The sequence below is a fragment of the Cucurbita pepo genome, chromosome 3, assembly GCF_057944985.1.
Source record: "Cucurbita pepo subsp. pepo isolate OVF chromosome 3, ASM5794498v1, whole genome shotgun sequence".
NCBI classification, from domain to species: Eukaryota; Viridiplantae; Streptophyta; class Magnoliopsida; order Cucurbitales; family Cucurbitaceae; genus Cucurbita; species Cucurbita pepo.
Genome location: NC_141800.1, coordinates 14,056,097 through 14,073,749, shown reverse-complemented (window position 1 = coordinate 14,073,749; position 17,653 = coordinate 14,056,097). Strand labels below are relative to the sequence as shown.

Sequence of the window (17,653 nt, the reverse complement as noted above, 5' to 3'; positions counted from 1 at the left end):
AAATTTTATATTACAATTAAATAGAAAATTACTAAAATTATTTAATCATTCACCCTATTTTCAAAAAATATATATAATTTGAACAAATATTTAATAAATATAAAATGTTCATAATGATTTAGTTTAAAATATTTTGGATAAATTAATAAAATTCTTAAAATATTTTAAAAGTCGTAGCTATGAAGAAAGGAGAAGACTTTGTTAATCTACCTTAAGAAAGAAATGCAAAGTGAATTTAGGTTTGAAAATTAACCTTTTTGGGTTCCAAATCTTTACCCACTTTCATATCTTAATCACTAAGTCTCTTTCTTAGATACCAAAATGTTAGACGAACACAACTCTCCACAATGGTATGATATTGTCCACTCTGAGCCTAAGCTCTCATGGCTTTACTTTGGGCTTCCCCAAAAGGCTTCATTCCAATAGAGTTAGTATTCCTCACTTATAAACCCATGATCATTCCCTAAATTTAGTCGATGTGGGACTTCCATCATCCAACAATGTATATCCTCTTCATGTTATCAGGTTACCGTGATCAGGCACCTAGAAAGGGTAACAACTAGCCTCTAAGAGCGATAAATCTATTCATGGTTGGACTGCATATGTATCTTAGTTGGTTCAAGCATGTGGTCGCTCCCTCCATGTTTATGATAAGATATGTGCCTTGCCACATTTTCAAGTTATTTTGATGGAGCTCCGAAGGATTATCACCTAGATTATCACCAACTTTAGTAGTGAAGAATTTATTATGAGTGGCTTAAACATGTATCTTGGTTGTTTTAGTCATGAGATCACTCTTCTGTTACTATGACAAGACTATTGGAGCACCGTCAACTCATCTTGAGTAATGAGAAGTCTATTATGACTGATCTACATCAGCTAGGTAGAAAACTAGCTAGTTTTATACCTAGACTAGTTAAGCGTATGAATATGACTTTGTGCTGGATAGTTCTGAACGGAGGTTCGACAAGAGTCCATGACATCATTTTAAGCAACCGTGACCATACACGTGAAATTTTTAGTTTTTTATTTTTTTAATTTTTTTTATTTTCAATCATGCTACTCTTTTCTTTTAAATGTTATATTTGTAACGTTCCAACCCCACCGCTAACAAATATAGTCCTTTTTAAGCTTTCTCTTTCGAGTTTTTCCTCAAGGTTTTTAAAACGCGTTTGCTAGAGAGAAGTTTCTACACCTGAATAAAGGGTGTTCCGTTCTACTCCCCAATTAATGTGGGATCTCACAATATTAATTTGAGCCGTTCGTTCATAAAAGTTTTCTCCTTTATAACAAAGTCCTTATCCCCATATATTTTAGAAGCAACTTTCCATGGCCAGACATGTAAGATGGGTCGTTACGAAATAAAAATGTCTAACTTTTTCAACCGACTATGCCTTCCATAGTACAAAAAATAGAACATCTCTTTAAAAAAAAAAAAAAAAAAAACTAAGTCTTCTATCGACAAGTTTTTATCCATTAAAGTATAATTCAATAAATAAGACATCAATTACCATCCCAAAAGTTGATAGTCGTTACTAAATATATAAATTTGAAGATATACATCGATAAATTTTAAAATAAAGTAAATCACAATAAAATATAAGCTGAATTTCTTAATTTTATGTGACAAAATCTAATAATAGTTAGTTAAAAAATAAAAAAAAAATAAATAATAATAAAATTTGTCCCACAAAATTGCACTAATTTCTTGCACTCACCTAACACTTCACCTAAACTTTTTGGCCATTCCCACCTTCCTTTATTTATGTTAGCTCAAAACTATATGGAAATTCATATTCATAAAGTTCACATTTTTGTCTTTACCTTCAACAAATTTTATCCAATTTAAATATATTAATAAAAATGGTACCCTCAAAAACAAAAATAAGAATTAATATTAATAAAAAAAAGGTCTTATTTTTAAAGGTGTGGCTAGGCTTTATTGGATTCCCTCTAATAAAGTGAAACCAATATAAACAAAATTACAAAATTATAAATAGGTCACAGATTTAATCTTATATTAAATATTTTATACAAATTAATTTTGCACATATAAGTCACCAACAAACATTGTCGTCTTATTAAAAAATAAAATAAAATAAATAAATAATCCATTTTTAAAATATCTTAATTCGAAGGATGAACTTAGATATGATATTATCTCAATATATCTTAGGAAGAGGTCATTAGTTTATTATTAAATTTTATTTTTAAAATAAAAATAAAGATTTTTTTTTTTTTTGTGTGTGTAATACATAGGTGGGAGACTCATGTATAAAATTTATACTTTTTTTTAATTAAACCATCAAATAATTTATACCCATATAATAATATTTGTTTTATTTTGAAAATTAGGTTTAAAAATTAATATATTTTGAAAATATAAGCACATTGGTTAATATTGAACTAAAAAAATTTAGTAAAATTTAAATATTATCATAAAATTGTAATATATTTTGTTAGACGAACACAATTATCTACGATGGTATGATATTATTCATTTTGAGCATAAACTCTCGTAGTTTTGCTTTGGACTTTGCAGGAGGCCTTATACGAATGGAGAGAGAATTCTTTGTTTATAAATACAGGATCATTTCTTAAATTAGCGTGGGACTTTTATCATCTAACATACTTAACTAATATGACACATGGGTTATCGTGTTTTCAGATAGTGTAGTTTTTGCTGAGAAGACATAAATTTTTTTTGTAAATTGGACTCTTGTAGAGGTCGATCTCTTACGGACATTTATTCTTAAAATTTTCGAACATATATATTAATTTAATTTTGGTAAAAAAAGATGATGTTTGTGTAGAAAAATAAAATAAGAAAAGACCAAATCTGTTTTATTATAATATTAACACCAAAAACGACAATTAATTCACAACAAGATTTGACAAAATTTAACATTGTCAATTTTGAAACCATCGGAGGCCACGTGGCTCTCGGCCGTCCGGCAATTGTGTTACTCCGCCGTTGTCTGCAACCGGAGTTCGTTATAAAACCGATTTATAAATTCCTCCGCTGCTTGGTCCACGTGGCAGTCCTCGTCGCCGCCTCCAGACAGCGGAAACGGGGAGTCAGTGACTCTAAGTGGTCTCGCCACCATCGGGCTCTTGCCGAACCCAGGTAAGGCGGGTGAGGCCACATCAACCGCCACGTCATTGTTAAGAGCCTCTAAAACGGCCTTAAAAGCGTTCATTGCGGCCACATCATCATCCAGCGTGTTGGGCGCGTGAGCACAGGCGAAGAAATGGCGGCGTTTGTTGAAGGTGGAATGGAAACTAGGAAAAGCAGGGCTGTTAGTACAGCTAAATTCGTAGTGACCGGCAGTAGCGAGGTGGCGGTCCCGGCGAAAAGGGGTGAGGGAAAAGGCAGCGGAGGCGGCGTGGTGGTGGTGGAACATGAGATTCTTCAAGGCTTTTCCGGTGATCTTACGGCGTTTGGACATGAGATTTGTGAGGTCGGCCATAAGCTTGCTCTTGGAAATGCCTTTTCTGAGCATGTAATAAGCTATACGAACCATATTCCATAATCTCTTGGATACGGCTTCTAAATTTTGGTCCATTTTTTTGAATATTGGATCAGATTTTTGAGAGAAGAAGAGGAGAGATTTGAATTTTTTTTGTTCACAACTCAGATATGGGGAACAGAATTGGAAGGGTTATATTTATACACAAATGGTGGATTTAGACTAAAATCAATAATTGACTAATAAAAAAAAAGTCGTCCCTATCCCAAAAAAATTACACCCTACTTAAGATTGGAGAGAAGCCCATTGATGTGGGCCGATGGACAATATGGGCTTTGTTACCTCTCCAAGTCAAAGCCCATATTCGACCTTCAACGCTTTGCTCATCGAATTTATGTACCACCGTCTCGGAAATCAGAAGCCCCATTGAAGACGAGCAGGAACTTGGAACTGAATTTCTGTACCTTCTTCTTCTTCTTCTTCCGTCCTTCGCATCCACCAAGTAGCTACCCTTCCAATTGCCTCTACAATACGCGTGCTATCGAAGGTTGTTTTCATTTCCATTTTTATTGCCAGCATTCACATTATTTATTAATCAACGTTTTCTTTGTTGAATTAATGTCTGTTTTCCGGCGAACTTTCTGCAATTTATGGTTTGCCCGTGATCAAGTGGTTTTTTTGTTTTTTCGTGATCTTCTTATTGATTTTCGCTGGTTTAATTGGTTGATTTGTCCCCATTCGTTTGTATGATCGTAAAAATTGAAACTAGGGCTTGGGGTTATAATTGGATCTGATCTAGTTATTATGATGATGAATGTTAGGTTCCTGAATTTCTCTTTCGGTTTGCTTAGGTGTGTTTCCACCTGTGAGGGGTTTGTTGATTAAATTTGTTATAGTTTAAGCCTGTGATTTAACATCCTTGTGTTTTAGTTTTATCGATGGATTACTTCAGAGAGTGAGGAGCGATTCTTGTTTAGTATCAGAAGTCACATTTTATGTTTTTTTTGTTCACAATTAATTAGTCAACTCATAATTTAACTTCTATTTGGATCTAAATGGAACGTGATGACAACAATTCCGAAGTATTCTTTAGTGAGAACTTTGCCTTCCAAAGAAACTAAGTTCTACATTTATCCTTGGACTTTCAAATAAAATTTCCTTCGGTACCTTGGTTGTGGCATGCTGAACACTTTCCTCAGAATTCAGAATAGTAAAGAAGTGATACCTGAACGCCCTCATTGGTGTTTTTTTGTGTGGGGAAGTAGTGGAAAACTCTGAACACTTTTTCTTTAAGGGCCATTTTTCTAGCAGAATATGGTCGTTGATGTTTTGAAGTTCTTATATTAGGTGGTCTAGCACTCAGAAACATCCTAGCTTTTCTTTTGCAGCTCTTGATTAGCCCCTGTGTTTTGTTGGTAAAGCTTAGATTTCGTTGCTGAAGGTAACTAACTTGGACAACTTGTTGGGACAACTAGCTATAGAGGGGTTGCAATCTGAAGTGGCTCTTGCAGGGATCAATCTAGTTTGTCTTCCCTTCTTGATTATTATACATTTTCTATTTCTATTATGTTAGTTCTTATCTCAAAAAGGATGTGTTTTGTGGAATTGTGCACACCCTGTTTCCGTTTTTTATTAGTTTGTGTTTTCTAATTCTAATATGTATTTTGTTTATCCAAAAAAGAAGATGAAAAGAAGAAGAAGAGTTTTGTTAAATTGTGCATGCTCTGTTTTCCTTCTTTATGTTACAGTCTTTCTATTGATAATATGCTTTCACTTATTCAAGAGAGAGAGAGAGAGATTAGTGGAATTGTGTTTGCTCTGTTTCGTCCTTGATTTACACATTTTCTATTTCTAATATTGTTATTTCTCATCCAACAAAAGAAGTTTTGTGGAGTTTTGCTTGCTCTATTTTTTAGTTTTAGTATGCTATTTATTATGACCACTTTTTGGGCAGTTCAACTTGTTAGTAAGGAGTAGCGCACCCTTTTATAGCAGTCAGCTATGACATCCTGTTACTTGTAGGGTTTTGATCCATTTTCTTTGAAGCTTTATTTTTAAAGCTGTTATGAGACATTTCTTTTCAATTATACCATTTACAATGTTCTATTCCTGGCTAAAAGTATGAGACATGGAAATCAAACCGTAGGAAGGATAAAAAAAAATAGGCCATATGAGAAGACTTTTCTTACTGACATTGAATTGTCATAGCCCATAGCTTAAGACTAAATTGATGTGTAGAGAGAGAGAGAGAGACATCTAAGTTTAGAAGTTCCCCTATAATGTCTATGAAAAATATCTTCTTCTAAGATATGATTTTCCACAGAGATCAACTACGAGGAAAATCAAGTACCAATTCCAGTTCCTATTATTCACTGTTGAATTTGAAGCCAGAGAAGATGCCTGCCCAAAAGATTGAAACTGGTCACCAAGACACCATCCATGATGTTGCAATGGATTATTACGGTAAGCGTGTTGCATCAGCTTCATCTGACCAGACCATCAAGATCACTGGTGTAAGCAACTCAGCCACTCAGCATCTTGCAACGCTGACTGGTCACCTAGGACCTGTATGGCAGGTTGCCTGGGCGCACCCGAAATTTGGTTCCTTACTAGCTTCATGTTCTTATGATGGTCGTGTCATCTTATGGAAGGAAGGCAATCAAAATGAGTGGTCACAAGCCCATATTTTCGATGATCATAAATCATCTGTTAACTCAATTGCTTGGGCCCCTCATGAAGTGGGGCTTTGTTTGGCGTGTGGTTCATCTGATGGCAATATCTCTGTATTCACTGCAAGAGCAGACGGTGGTTGGGACACTTCTAGGATCGATCAAGCTCACCCAGTGGGAGTCACATCTGTTTCATGGGCTCCATCTACTGCACCAGGTGCCCTTGTCGGCTCTGCTTTACTTGATCCCGTTCAGAAGCTATGTTCAGGCGGTTGCGACAATACGGTGAAGGTATGGAAACTCTATAATGGGGTTTGGAAGATGGATTGCTTTCCAGCTCTTCAAATGCATACCGACTGGGTTAGAGATGTTTCATGGGCTCCTAACCTCGGTCTGCCGAAATCAACAATTGCAAGTGCGTCACAAGACGGGAAAGTTGTTATCTGGACTGTAGTCAGAGAAGGAGATCAATGGGAAGGTAAGGTTCTAAAGGACTTCAAAACCCCTGTTTGGAGGGTATCATGGTCGTTAACAGGCAACATCCTGGCCGTGGCTGATGGAAATAACAATGTTTCTTTATGGAAGGAAGCCGTGGATGGCGATTGGCAGCAGGTTTCAACTGTTGAGCCTTAGTGTCCTCTGTTTTACTTGTTTTCTTACTTAACAACACTCACTTCTGAACCTCTCTGCGTTTAAAATGATACAGATTTTGGTATAATTGACACAATTTAAGTCTATAAGTGCTCAATTTGCAACAGATTCCGAGAGCTTGGGAGCTTTTAACTTGTATTCATTACAAGTACTCTTTATCTTTTGCATCTATGAAGTTTGATGAATCCTATTTTCTATCTCACTCAACCTTACCCCCCACCCCAGAAGAGGATGGCGGTGGATCATAGGTTCAACATTATTTGTTTCCCCTTAGTTCACATTATTCCCATAAATCTTCGTATAATTTCTGAGGTACTGATTATTATGTCGCGTAAACTTATAATTATTTACCTATGAGAATGATACATTGAAACTTTTAAAATCAATTGGGATAAGACGAGATTATTTGATCAACTCCATGTTTATATAAAAAAATGCAAAATAATATAAACAAAATTATTTAATAATAATAATGATAATAAAAATTTAAAAAGAGAAAAAAGAAAAAGAAACCGGAACTTGAGGATCGTCACATGATCCCTGACACATTCCCACCATTGTCACGTGCTGCTCAAACACTACTGCTGCCCCGTTCATAAAGTCCACAATTTTAAAGTCATACCTAAATAGATTTTCTTTTAATCTAATCACACCTAAACCTAAACCTAGTAATAATATTCTATTGCATTTCTTACCGCTTTCCTTTCTTTATCGGTGTGTATAGAGAAATATTATACAACATTCAATTCTATCTAAAAGATAGATCGTACAAAACAGTTACAAAAAGATACATTTTTTTTTTTTTTACCTATGAACACATTTTAATTAGTTAAAATATTATATCATAGAACAGAAAGATCCAAATATTTATAAGTTTCTTTATCATTAGAAATTTGGAGGTATCTTCTACTCAATATAAATTATTACTATATGTTTTTATCGAATAGAGATAATTACTATATTTTTGTTTAAGTTAGATAAAATTAATATCATAAACTAAATTTATATAATTATAATCCTAAAAGTTAAAAAAAAAGTTAAAAGTAAATTAGTATTTTATAAAATGGGTCTATTAAAGGAATATTTGATTTATTCTGATAAATTTAGCTTCAAAAGATGGAAACTAAGCTGAGTATTTGCAAAACTTTAGATTAAGTATTAATTAAAGATTATCCTTAATCTTAATCCAATGAAAGCCGTGAAATTTTACAAAGTTGAGCTGTAACCATCGTGCTTAAACGTGGGCTTAGGAATATAGTTACAGATTAAAGATGGTCATGATTGGCCATATTATTTTTAATTGGACTCTCAATAATTTTAAAAATACCAAAAATCACTTATCCCAACGAAAAATAATTATTAGGAGCAGAGGATTCCTCTGTAAAATTTTTAGCATTATTGGAGTTAAAACACTATTAAATTATATTTATTTTATTTATATTAAAAGTTAAAAGGTTAAATGAGTTGAATTTATAAACTTTTATTTTAACTTCATGCATAAAAGATGCCCAAAACTTTTCATATTTGCGTTTACACCCCGCCTCTGCCTTCTCAAAAACCCCCCTTTCCACTCCTCTCCGGCAACTCAAATTACTCTCTAGTAACTTGCTCTGTATTTATGGAGGTGCCCGAGTATCTTGTCGGTGGCTACTACGGCAACGATGGCGGTCAATTTTCGCCGGAAAAGCAGAAATCTGCCGCCGAGCATTTCGCTGTCGATGAATATTTATTGGATTTCTCCAATGAAGATATGGCAATGCAGAGCGGTTGCTTCGATAACGTTGCCGGAAATTGCTGTGATTCTTCGACGGTGACTGCGATTGAGAGCTGCAATTCGTCGGCCTCCAGCGGCGATAACTTGGTGTTAGGAAATTTTGGGTCCGGAGGTTTCTGTGAAGCTCAATTCTCTAACGAACTCTGCATTCCGGTATTTGAAATTGGAGCGTTTTCGTTTGATTGTTCAATTTCGTGAAATTTTTTGGATTTGATTCTGTTTTTTTTTACAGTGCGACGATTTGGCGGAACTCGAATGGCTGTCGAATTTCGTTGAAGGATCGTTTTCGACGGAGGAGATTGAGAAGGATTTTCAGGCGATTCCATTTCTCTCCGGGGGGATCGGTACGGCGGTGACTTTAGAAGCGCCGTCGTCTTCAGGAGAGACGGCGTTTGGTTACGGAAGTGGAAAAACGACATCGTTTTTTCACGGCGAAGCTCTTACTCTCCCCTGCAAAGCCCGAAGCAAACGATCACGCGGTTCTCCTTGCGACTGGTCCACGCGCGTCCTCAGGGCGACGGCTCCAGAGGCAGGAAAGTCCGAAATGACGTCAGGCCGGAAATGCCAGCATTGCGCGGCGGAGAAGACGCCGCAATGGCGGACTGGGCCTATGGGCCCAAAAACGCTTTGTAATGCTTGTGGGGTCCGGTATAAGTCGGGTCGACTGGTACCGGAATACCGACCTGCTGCGAGCCCGACATTTTTGTCGACGAAGCACTCGAATTCTCACCGGAAGGTGATGGAACTTCGACGGCAAAATGAGGTAGAACAGTTGGGGAGATGGAAGGGGGTCGAGGAGTACTTGATCCACCGCATCAACGACGGTGATTTCAGTCGGATGATGTAGAATTTTGCAGTAAAAGGGGCGCGTAGTTTTTAACCCTTCCAATTCGGTAATGATTATGATCATGGTGGGACTGAGTAGACGATGTACGGACTGTTTCCAGGCATCTTTTTTTTATGATAAATATACTTCATGGGCCCACATATTTTTTTTTAAATTAATGATTTTATTACTCTACCACATCGATTTACAAGATGATCATGAGTTTATAATCAAAGAATACTTGTGCTCAGAGTGGATAATATGATACCACTGTTGGAGAGTCGTGTTCGTCTAACAATTATAAGTTCTAATTTTTAACATGTTTACCAGTACTAAAATATGGTCATTAAGTACTGCTTGATCGGATCTCCTTCTCGAACCTTATGCTCTATTAAACACATTTCTTGTGTTTGTTCGAGATATCAAGTATTATGCTCATTTCACGTTAATACTTAAAAAACACGTGTTTATGTAAATCAAGTTTTATTTTAAAATTTTATCCAAAAAAACAAAGTCGACTAAATTTGAGTTACCAATAATTTTACGAATTTTATTTTAAATTTTTTATTGTGAGATTAATACGAACATATGATCATGACATTATTTTATCAAATTCAAATCTAAATCTCTTTTTAACCTATAGTTCCTAGTCTTACATTTATCGTATAATTTTTAAAAGTGAAAGAGATTAAAGAATATTGTAAAATTGTAATTTATTTATTTTTCTTAAAAATAGTTAAATTATTTTTAAAAAATATATAGAAGAAGAAATTAAATATCAAGTTGTATGCTTTGTCCCCCATTTAAAAAAATAATAAAATAAAAATAAAAATAAAAATAAATACGTGTTCCTACAGAATAAAGTCTCTATATATAATGATTTTCAATAAAGTCTATATATAATGATTTTGCATGCACATGTTGTGCCTATAGGGATTCTTGTCTCATTATTATTATTATTATTTAATTAATATTAATGTTGCTATTTGTAAATTTTAATGCTATTTTTAAAATATTTTGCAAGGTAAAATTAATATTGATAAAATAGAGAGCTTAATGATTGAATATTTTGCTATATTCTATAAATTTCAAGAAAGAGCTTTCTTACGTGTATTTCTTAAAAGTAGTAAAACTCGGGTAGTACTAATAATCTCGAAGGGGTTAATCGAGTTCTAATCTACAAGTGATTAGGGTTAACGATTAACCATAATCGAGTCCTAATCTCAAAGAGAGCGTTCCCCACAAATAGAAACTTTCACCAATCTTCCTCTCATTTCTTCGATCTTGTGGTGGTAAATCTAAGTTGTTTCAACTCGTTTGATCGGTTTAGTTCGATTCAGTTTGACATTTAAGTAAAATAAAAAAGAAATAAACATGTTTATTTCTATATCCTGAAGTAGTCTGGAGAAGTTTTTAAGTCATAACCTAAATGATGATAATGCATATAGATATGATATGTTATAGCATGACACGTAAATTACTATGTAAGGTCGAATATTTTTCTTAATCATATTTGTGTTGATTGTGTAGAGATTAATACTTTCTTTAAAGGTGGGTTTGTATACTGACTATAAATAAAATATTATAGCATGACATGATTTTTCTAAGTAAAATTTAAACGATGGAATCTAACTATCTATGGTGCCAACATGTTGTTTCGTACTCATGATTATGTCACTATTATGTGTCTCATGTTTATAATTATGTATGTATCATGACACGTCATGATGTATTATGATACGACTCTAGAAAGTTTTAAACTAAGCTTCAGTAGTGAGGAGTCATTTATGGCTGACTCATATAAGTATCTTAGTTGATTTAGGCACGAGGTCACTCCCCTTATGTTTATGATGTTACAAGAAACTAGCTAGTTGCATACGTGGATCAATTAAGGCTATAACTATGAATTTTATGTCATAAAACAAGAATTAATGTGATATGTGCTATATAATAAGAGCTCACGACTTTGTCACATTTAAGTACAACGACTTTACAGGTGGGCTAGAGTATTTTTGTACTCACTCATGTTAACTCTTCACTTTACATAGCACACGAAATGAGGCTATGTACCAAAATTACACTTGAACTATAGGTTAGGTTCTAGAAATTTATGCGTGCTTATTCGTTCATCTTATATAAATATTTTAATGTAAAGTTTTAGGCAATAATTGAATTATGATTTAATGAATAAGATGAGATAAAATAAAAAATTTCATAAATGTGAAGCGTTTTCTTCATGTATAATATTAGAAAAAGAAACATCATTTGTTGGAAAAGTTGGTGCAATTATTACATTAATTAAAGTGAATTGAGAAAGGATCTTAAATATTTAATTAATGAAATAAGAGGCATGGAGTGGTCGATAGATTCGTAGGCCAATTTACAGAGATCATAACGAATAGGAAGAAATTGGTAGCAACAACAACCAAATTGATGATCATAATAATAAATAAAAAAAAACGAACCACGTACTACTATCATGTATATCAATCATAATTGAATAATCATTAGTCTTAGTACTGTCCATCGATTAAAATTTTTTTGGACCAATTCGAAATTTCGAATTGATTAGGTTGGTGACACTGATGACTATAACAAGGTTCACAACCCAACTTTCTATTTTCAGATTGGGTGAGGTGAAGTCAGTCCCATTTTTTTTTTATGTGAGATCCCATGTTAGGGAGAGGAACAAAACATTTCTATGTGTGGAAACCTCCCGTAGTAAACGCATTTAAAAACTGTGAGGCAAACGACGATAAGTAATGTGCTAAAGCGGACAATATCTGCTAGCGGTGAGTTTGGGCTATTATAAATGGTATTAGAGCGAGACACCGAGTGGTGTGTAAGCGAGAACGCTGGCCCCCAAGAAGAGTGTGATTGTGAGATCCACATCAGTTGGAGAGAAAATGAAGCATTTCTTATAAGGGTATGAAAACCTCTTCCTAACAAATGTGAGGTTGATAACGATACGTAATGGAACACAACAAACAATATTTTCTAGGGGTGGGTTTTCTAGTGGTGATTTTTATAAGTCACAACATATTACTAACATTAGTTACGATAGTTAAATATTCTCCAAATTAAATTAAATTTTTTATTTTTCAAAAATTCAAACCAATCCAATCCAAATAATAATAAAAAAAAAAAATTAAGTAATCAGAGTGGTTCAAATCATTAGATCATATGAAAACTTCTCGTTTATTTCAATTAAATTATATTATTTTCAACATTTTTTTAATAGTTACTTAGTTTAATTGCATTAAATTTCACGAGAGTTGTATGGTAAGGTTTTTGAAAGGACCTAAGGTCGAATAGACCAACGATTATATTTATGAGTTAGGTTCGATTAGTTCGAACACATTTTGGATCCAACCATTTATAGTTTTTATTAATTGCAAATTTATTTGTAGATCTAAATGGGTTAGAGAGTTTGAGGTCATTTTCTATATATATATAATAAAAAAGATATTAATAAATGAATAATTGAAAATACTATATTGGTGTAGCTATTATAAATATAATCAACGGTCAACTATATCATATTAATGAATTTTGCAAGAGGACGGATTGTATAATTTTTTTAAAAAAAAATAGAATTTTCAGAAAATAAAAAAGAAACTAATTACTCAAACATTTTCTTCTAAAAAGAATCTAAAACTATTTTTTTCATTGTCTTTGAAATGACTCAATGGTCTCAAAAGTCATCACAATTTACAATATATTCTAGTGTTTTATAATTCTAAAATTAAATAAATAAATTAGCTAAATTAAAAATAGCATTAAACTTGACTTGGATTGACTAAATAAATCAAATCAATTTTTTAACGAAGAATTTTAAAAAAAAAAAAAAAAAAAAAAAAAAAAAAAAACCACTTGTGTTTTCATTTTCACATGAATAAATGGTTAATTTTTACCCATTGGATTGTAAATTATACTTAATATTGTGTCAGGCTCATCCCTAATAAAGCTATTTAATTACACCCTTTTTATTTTTTTATGAACCCAAAAATTGACTATATAAATTTTTAAAAGGTAAATTTGTCATTTTTTAAATTTAAAATTTAAAATTATTTTTCTTTTCCACAAAGACCAAATTATATAAATATTAATCCATAAACACTTGCCACTCTTTTTTAATGACAACTTTTTAAATTTTTTAACCTAAATATTGAAATAATCCCCCTATGATTATGCCTTTTGTTTAATTAGTCCCAATTATATGAACGGAAGATTTGAACTTTTAACCGTTTGGTTAAGGATATGCTAATTTAATTGCTTGAGTATAAAAAGTTTCAGTTTTATCTCTACGATGCAGTCAAATCTCACCAACTATTTAGGTTACTTCAGGTTGTTAGTATGGAAAATTACTTCGATATTTAATAATATTTTATAAAAAAAAATATAATATAATGTTTAATATATTACACGAGTGAATAAGTGTAGGACGAGTTGAAAAGAGGGACGGAAAATATGGTCTCCGTCTTTGATTCAGTTTCGGGAACGGAGAGAAATCTATCTCTATTCTCGTCTTAAAACAAGAATTTTGCATCATTTGCGATGAGTTCTCTCGACTCTACGGATTAAATAAACAATTTTAATTAAATTTTATTTAATGCGTAACAAATATCCACCGACTTCCTCTTTCATAAATCATGGGCTCCACCCACCTCCAATTTTTAAGCTTTTAATGGGACTCATTTTTGTCATGCTAATATCACATGAATTTTATTTTATATATAATATCATTTACATTTTTTAATTATTATATGGTACGAAAATGAATGTAAATAAATATTTAAAATAAAATACATAATTATCTTTCACATTTCATTATTCTTATTAGTACAATCATTTTTAAATTACAGAAAAGAAATTTATAAAATGCCACGTTTAATCAGCTAACTTTATAAAGTTAATAATATCTTTTTTAATTAACTATTTAACATTAAATTTAATCAATAATTTAAAAGTAAAAAAGAGAAAAAAAGAAAAAAACTTAGAGGGAGTGTGTAAAAGATTATTAATTATTAAAAAAGTGTTGAAATTATTGGAAATGGTGTAAAAGTCATAATTTGAAATTTTAATTAGGAATTAATGTGAAATTATAGAAGGTTTGGTTGGTTATAAGTCGCTTTGATAGGAGCCTACAAATTTTTTGTTTATTTATATATAATACAATGTTCCATACGAAACTCACACATGTTACTTTTGTTCTTGTTGTTCTTCTTCTTCCTTCTGGAGATTTTTGGTTTTGGTCGTCTTTCTTCTCATACGGTCATCAATGGCGGAACCAAACAATTGGAATTCGGAATCTGACGGAACAGAATTGAAAAGGGGAAATCAGAGGGATCAGAAGCACCCAATTTACAGAGGCGTACGGAAGAGGAGTTGGGGCAAATGGGTATCGGAGATCCGTCAGCCCAGGAAGAAATCACGGATTTGGCTTGGGACTTTCACGACGGCGGAGATGGCGGCGCGTGCCCATGACGTGGCGGCACTCAGTATCAAAGGCGATTCGGCTAAGGCTATTCTCAATTTCCCTCAACTCGCTGGTTTGCTTCCTCGTCCGGTGTCGTTAATGCCTAGGGATATTCAGGCGGCGGCTGCCAAGGCTGCAGCGATGGTTGATTTTGATACTACGAGGACGGCGTCGTTTTCGTCGTCGAATTATGAAGGAGGGTCGGATGAATTGGGGGAGATTGTGGAATTGCCCAATATTGAAGAGGATATCAGAGCTGAGTCGTGGAGCGAGTTTGAGTTTATTGACTCGGTTGATTGGTGGGGAAATCCGCCGTTTGTGGCGGCGGAAATGGATTTCTGTCCGTTGTTTGCTGATCAGAGTACCACCACTTCGGCTACCTTCAATGGCGGCGATTGGGAGTGAAAAAAAAAAAAAAAAAAAAAGTAAAAAAAATTAAAAAAAATAAAACACATCAGTTCTTTGGAGCTTGATTTTGGTTTGCCGTTGTTTACTTTTCGGAGTTAACACGATTATTACTATGGAAACAGAATTTTAGTCAATTCTCAATTCCATTTCATGTCAGATTATAGCGATTTTGAATATATATATATATATATAATAGTTGAAAATTAATATATAAATAGTTTTTTTTATTTTATCATTTTGGAAATGAGCATGCTTAATAGAGAGGAAACTTAAGAAGATTTGAAATAAAAAATAAATAAATATAATAGCATTGGAATTTTTAATTTTGTATTTATTCTAGGTTATTTTAGAATTATTATTAAAAATAAATTTAGAAATGTTAAAATTGGGATACATTGTTATACAGATTCTATATGTTATACCGATTCTATAGGTCACTGTCACATTTGTTCTAGATTCTAATATATTCTACGATGGATTTTTATTTTATAAATAATTTTAAAATATTTATGAAAAATTAAGGATTTTATTGTTTTTTTTTTTTTTTTTTTTTTTTGATAAAGGGTGTTTTTATAATAGAAATGAATGATATTTTTGGAAATTTAGTGAGAGAGAGAGTTGATTGAATTTGAATTAATGAAGTTACCTCTAAATGTACATTAAGTAATATTTTAAAATTAGAAATTAAATAAACTATGGAGCTTCTCAAGTCAATATCAGATGTATTATCCAACTTTGCTTCTTTTATTTTTTTTTTAATTTCTTTAAAACAATTGGTTTAAATTTTATCCATACTTATCTTCGTATATTGTTAACCAATGAAGTTAAAGTTTTGGTTTTGAATTTGCAAATTAGAGGAAAATATTATTATTGCATTTTTCTTTTTAATATTTATGAATTTAGGAAATGTTATTTAATGGTTAATTTATGACTTATTTTAGTAAAATTAATGATTTTATGAAGATTTTTTATTTTTATTTTTTTTGTAAAATCTAGTGAGCGAACGGAGACTACATTTGAATGAGAGCGATTACGAAGATATGATGACTAAGAAAATCTTAAAATAATTGAAAGTCATACATATATCAATAAGGTGTACTTTTCTTTTTAGTGGCTAAGAACAGTAAAGTGAAGGGTGATTTGCTCCGAGCAATTTTATATTGAATGACCTTTTGACAATTTTTCTAAGATTCATGTGAGTGAAGACAATTATCCTAAAAAAACTATGTTGGTTTGTGTGGATAGTTTTCACTATTAGAAGTGAAAAGTACATAATACTGAATATGAGTTGTTACAAATAGTATCAGAGCCGTACCTCTTCCCCAATAAAATATGGTTTGGGGATAAACTAAGGCAAAAGTTGATATCGATACCCAACCAAGTGCACATTCAAGTGCGATGTCATCAAATTTCAAAGCTAAATTTTGAATCTCGAGCATGAATCCTCAATAATTATAGGCGAAAAAATGAGGTACAAAAAGAAAAACACTTTTGTTTTCCTCCTCTTTGGAAATCATTGAATCTAGTCTTCAACGATTTGGGAAATTTTTCTTTTTCTTTTTTCTTTTTCTTTTTCCACTTTCATTTTATGAATTTATCACCTAAATCTTGTTATAAAAGATTCCATTTTTAATAAATATTATATATACAATCTCAACCATGAAGAATAAATATATGGGTGTATCATTATTCCTACCTAAAACTTTTTTCGTTTTTTTCTTTAAAATCTTAGTCGCATTATCAACCTCTATTCTAAGTTAATGTTAATGAGTTTATTTGGTAACGTGTCTATTAGGGAGAGATATTCACACCCTTTTAAAAAGTGTTTTATTCTTCTCTCCAACCGACGTGGGATCTCACATGTTTCATCGTCTTCAAGAGACAACTCAATCATAGCAACAAAATTTTCTTAAAGAATCGAAAACTTATCCAAAAAAAAAATTAACTGAATTTCACGAGATAAAAGTGAAAGTTTCAAACTTAGAAGAAGTTGTTAGCTTTTGATACCATTTTAATGCGTGCGGGTATTAAGAAAGTGATTAAAATGGATTAATGGTGTAATTAACATGTAGTTTCATTAAATAATCACACTATTATTTCCAAATTTAAAAATAAGAAAAGAGTTGAGATAATTTCCTTCTAAGTAAAAGAAGGTAATAATTATATTCTTAAAATTATTTTCTAATGAGAAAATTATGATTTTTTTTTTAAAAAAATTGTCAAATATATATATGTGGGATTAATATTATAATAACTGAGGGTGAAAAACGTGCTAAAGAAATTAAATAAAAAAAATGTAAAAAACCCGATAATTTCTAAAGGACATCCATAATTATTTGGAGGATACCACGCTTTTCATCTTTTTATTACCTACTT

The 17,653-nt window shown here is 32.3% G+C and overlaps 4 protein-coding genes across 6 annotated transcripts; 3 read left to right on the top strand and 1 right to left on the bottom strand.

The window, feature by feature from the left end:
• Window positions 1-2,823: 2,823 nt before the first annotated feature.
• LOC111791285 (uncharacterized) lies at window positions 2,824-3,652 on the bottom strand. Its single transcript, XM_023672563.2, has one exon. The coding sequence runs from the start codon at window positions 3,564-3,566 to the stop codon at window positions 2,964-2,966; it is 603 nt and encodes a 200-aa protein (XP_023528331.2). The 5' UTR covers window positions 3,567-3,652; the 3' UTR covers window positions 2,824-2,963.
• A 207-nt stretch (window positions 3,653-3,859) lies between these two features.
• Window positions 3,860-6,987, top strand: LOC111791323 (protein transport protein SEC13 homolog B). 3 transcript variants are annotated; one of them, XM_023672615.2, is made up of 3 exons: window positions 3,870-4,017; window positions 4,912-4,992; window positions 5,794-6,987. In XM_023672615.2, the coding sequence occupies exon 3, from the start codon at window positions 5,867-5,869 to the stop codon at window positions 6,770-6,772; it is 906 nt and encodes a 301-aa protein (XP_023528383.1). In that variant the 5' UTR covers window positions 3,870-4,017; window positions 4,912-4,992; window positions 5,794-5,866; the 3' UTR covers window positions 6,773-6,987. The 3 variants fall into 3 exon arrangements, with proteins under 3 accessions (XP_023528381.1, XP_023528383.1, XP_086978904.1); XM_023672613.2 differs by lacking the exon at window positions 4,912-4,992 and having other exon boundaries at window positions 3,860-4,017; XM_087122778.1 differs by lacking the exons at window positions 3,870-4,017; window positions 4,912-4,992 and adding an exon at window positions 4,887-4,911.
• A 1,304-nt stretch (window positions 6,988-8,291) lies between these two features.
• On the top strand, window positions 8,292-9,547 carry LOC111791409 (GATA transcription factor 9). Its single transcript, XM_023672733.2, has 2 exons — window positions 8,292-8,717; window positions 8,797-9,547. The coding sequence occupies exons 1-2, from the start codon at window positions 8,295-8,297 to the stop codon at window positions 9,409-9,411; spliced, it is 1,038 nt and encodes a 345-aa protein (XP_023528501.2). The 5' UTR covers window positions 8,292-8,294; the 3' UTR covers window positions 9,412-9,547.
• A 5,063-nt stretch (window positions 9,548-14,610) lies between these two features.
• Window positions 14,611-15,431, top strand: LOC111791253 (dehydration-responsive element-binding protein 3). Its single transcript, XM_023672522.2, has one exon. The coding sequence runs from the start codon at window positions 14,672-14,674 to the stop codon at window positions 15,272-15,274; it is 603 nt and encodes a 200-aa protein (XP_023528290.1). The 5' UTR covers window positions 14,611-14,671; the 3' UTR covers window positions 15,275-15,431.
• Window positions 15,432-17,653: the final 2,222 nt, after the last annotated feature.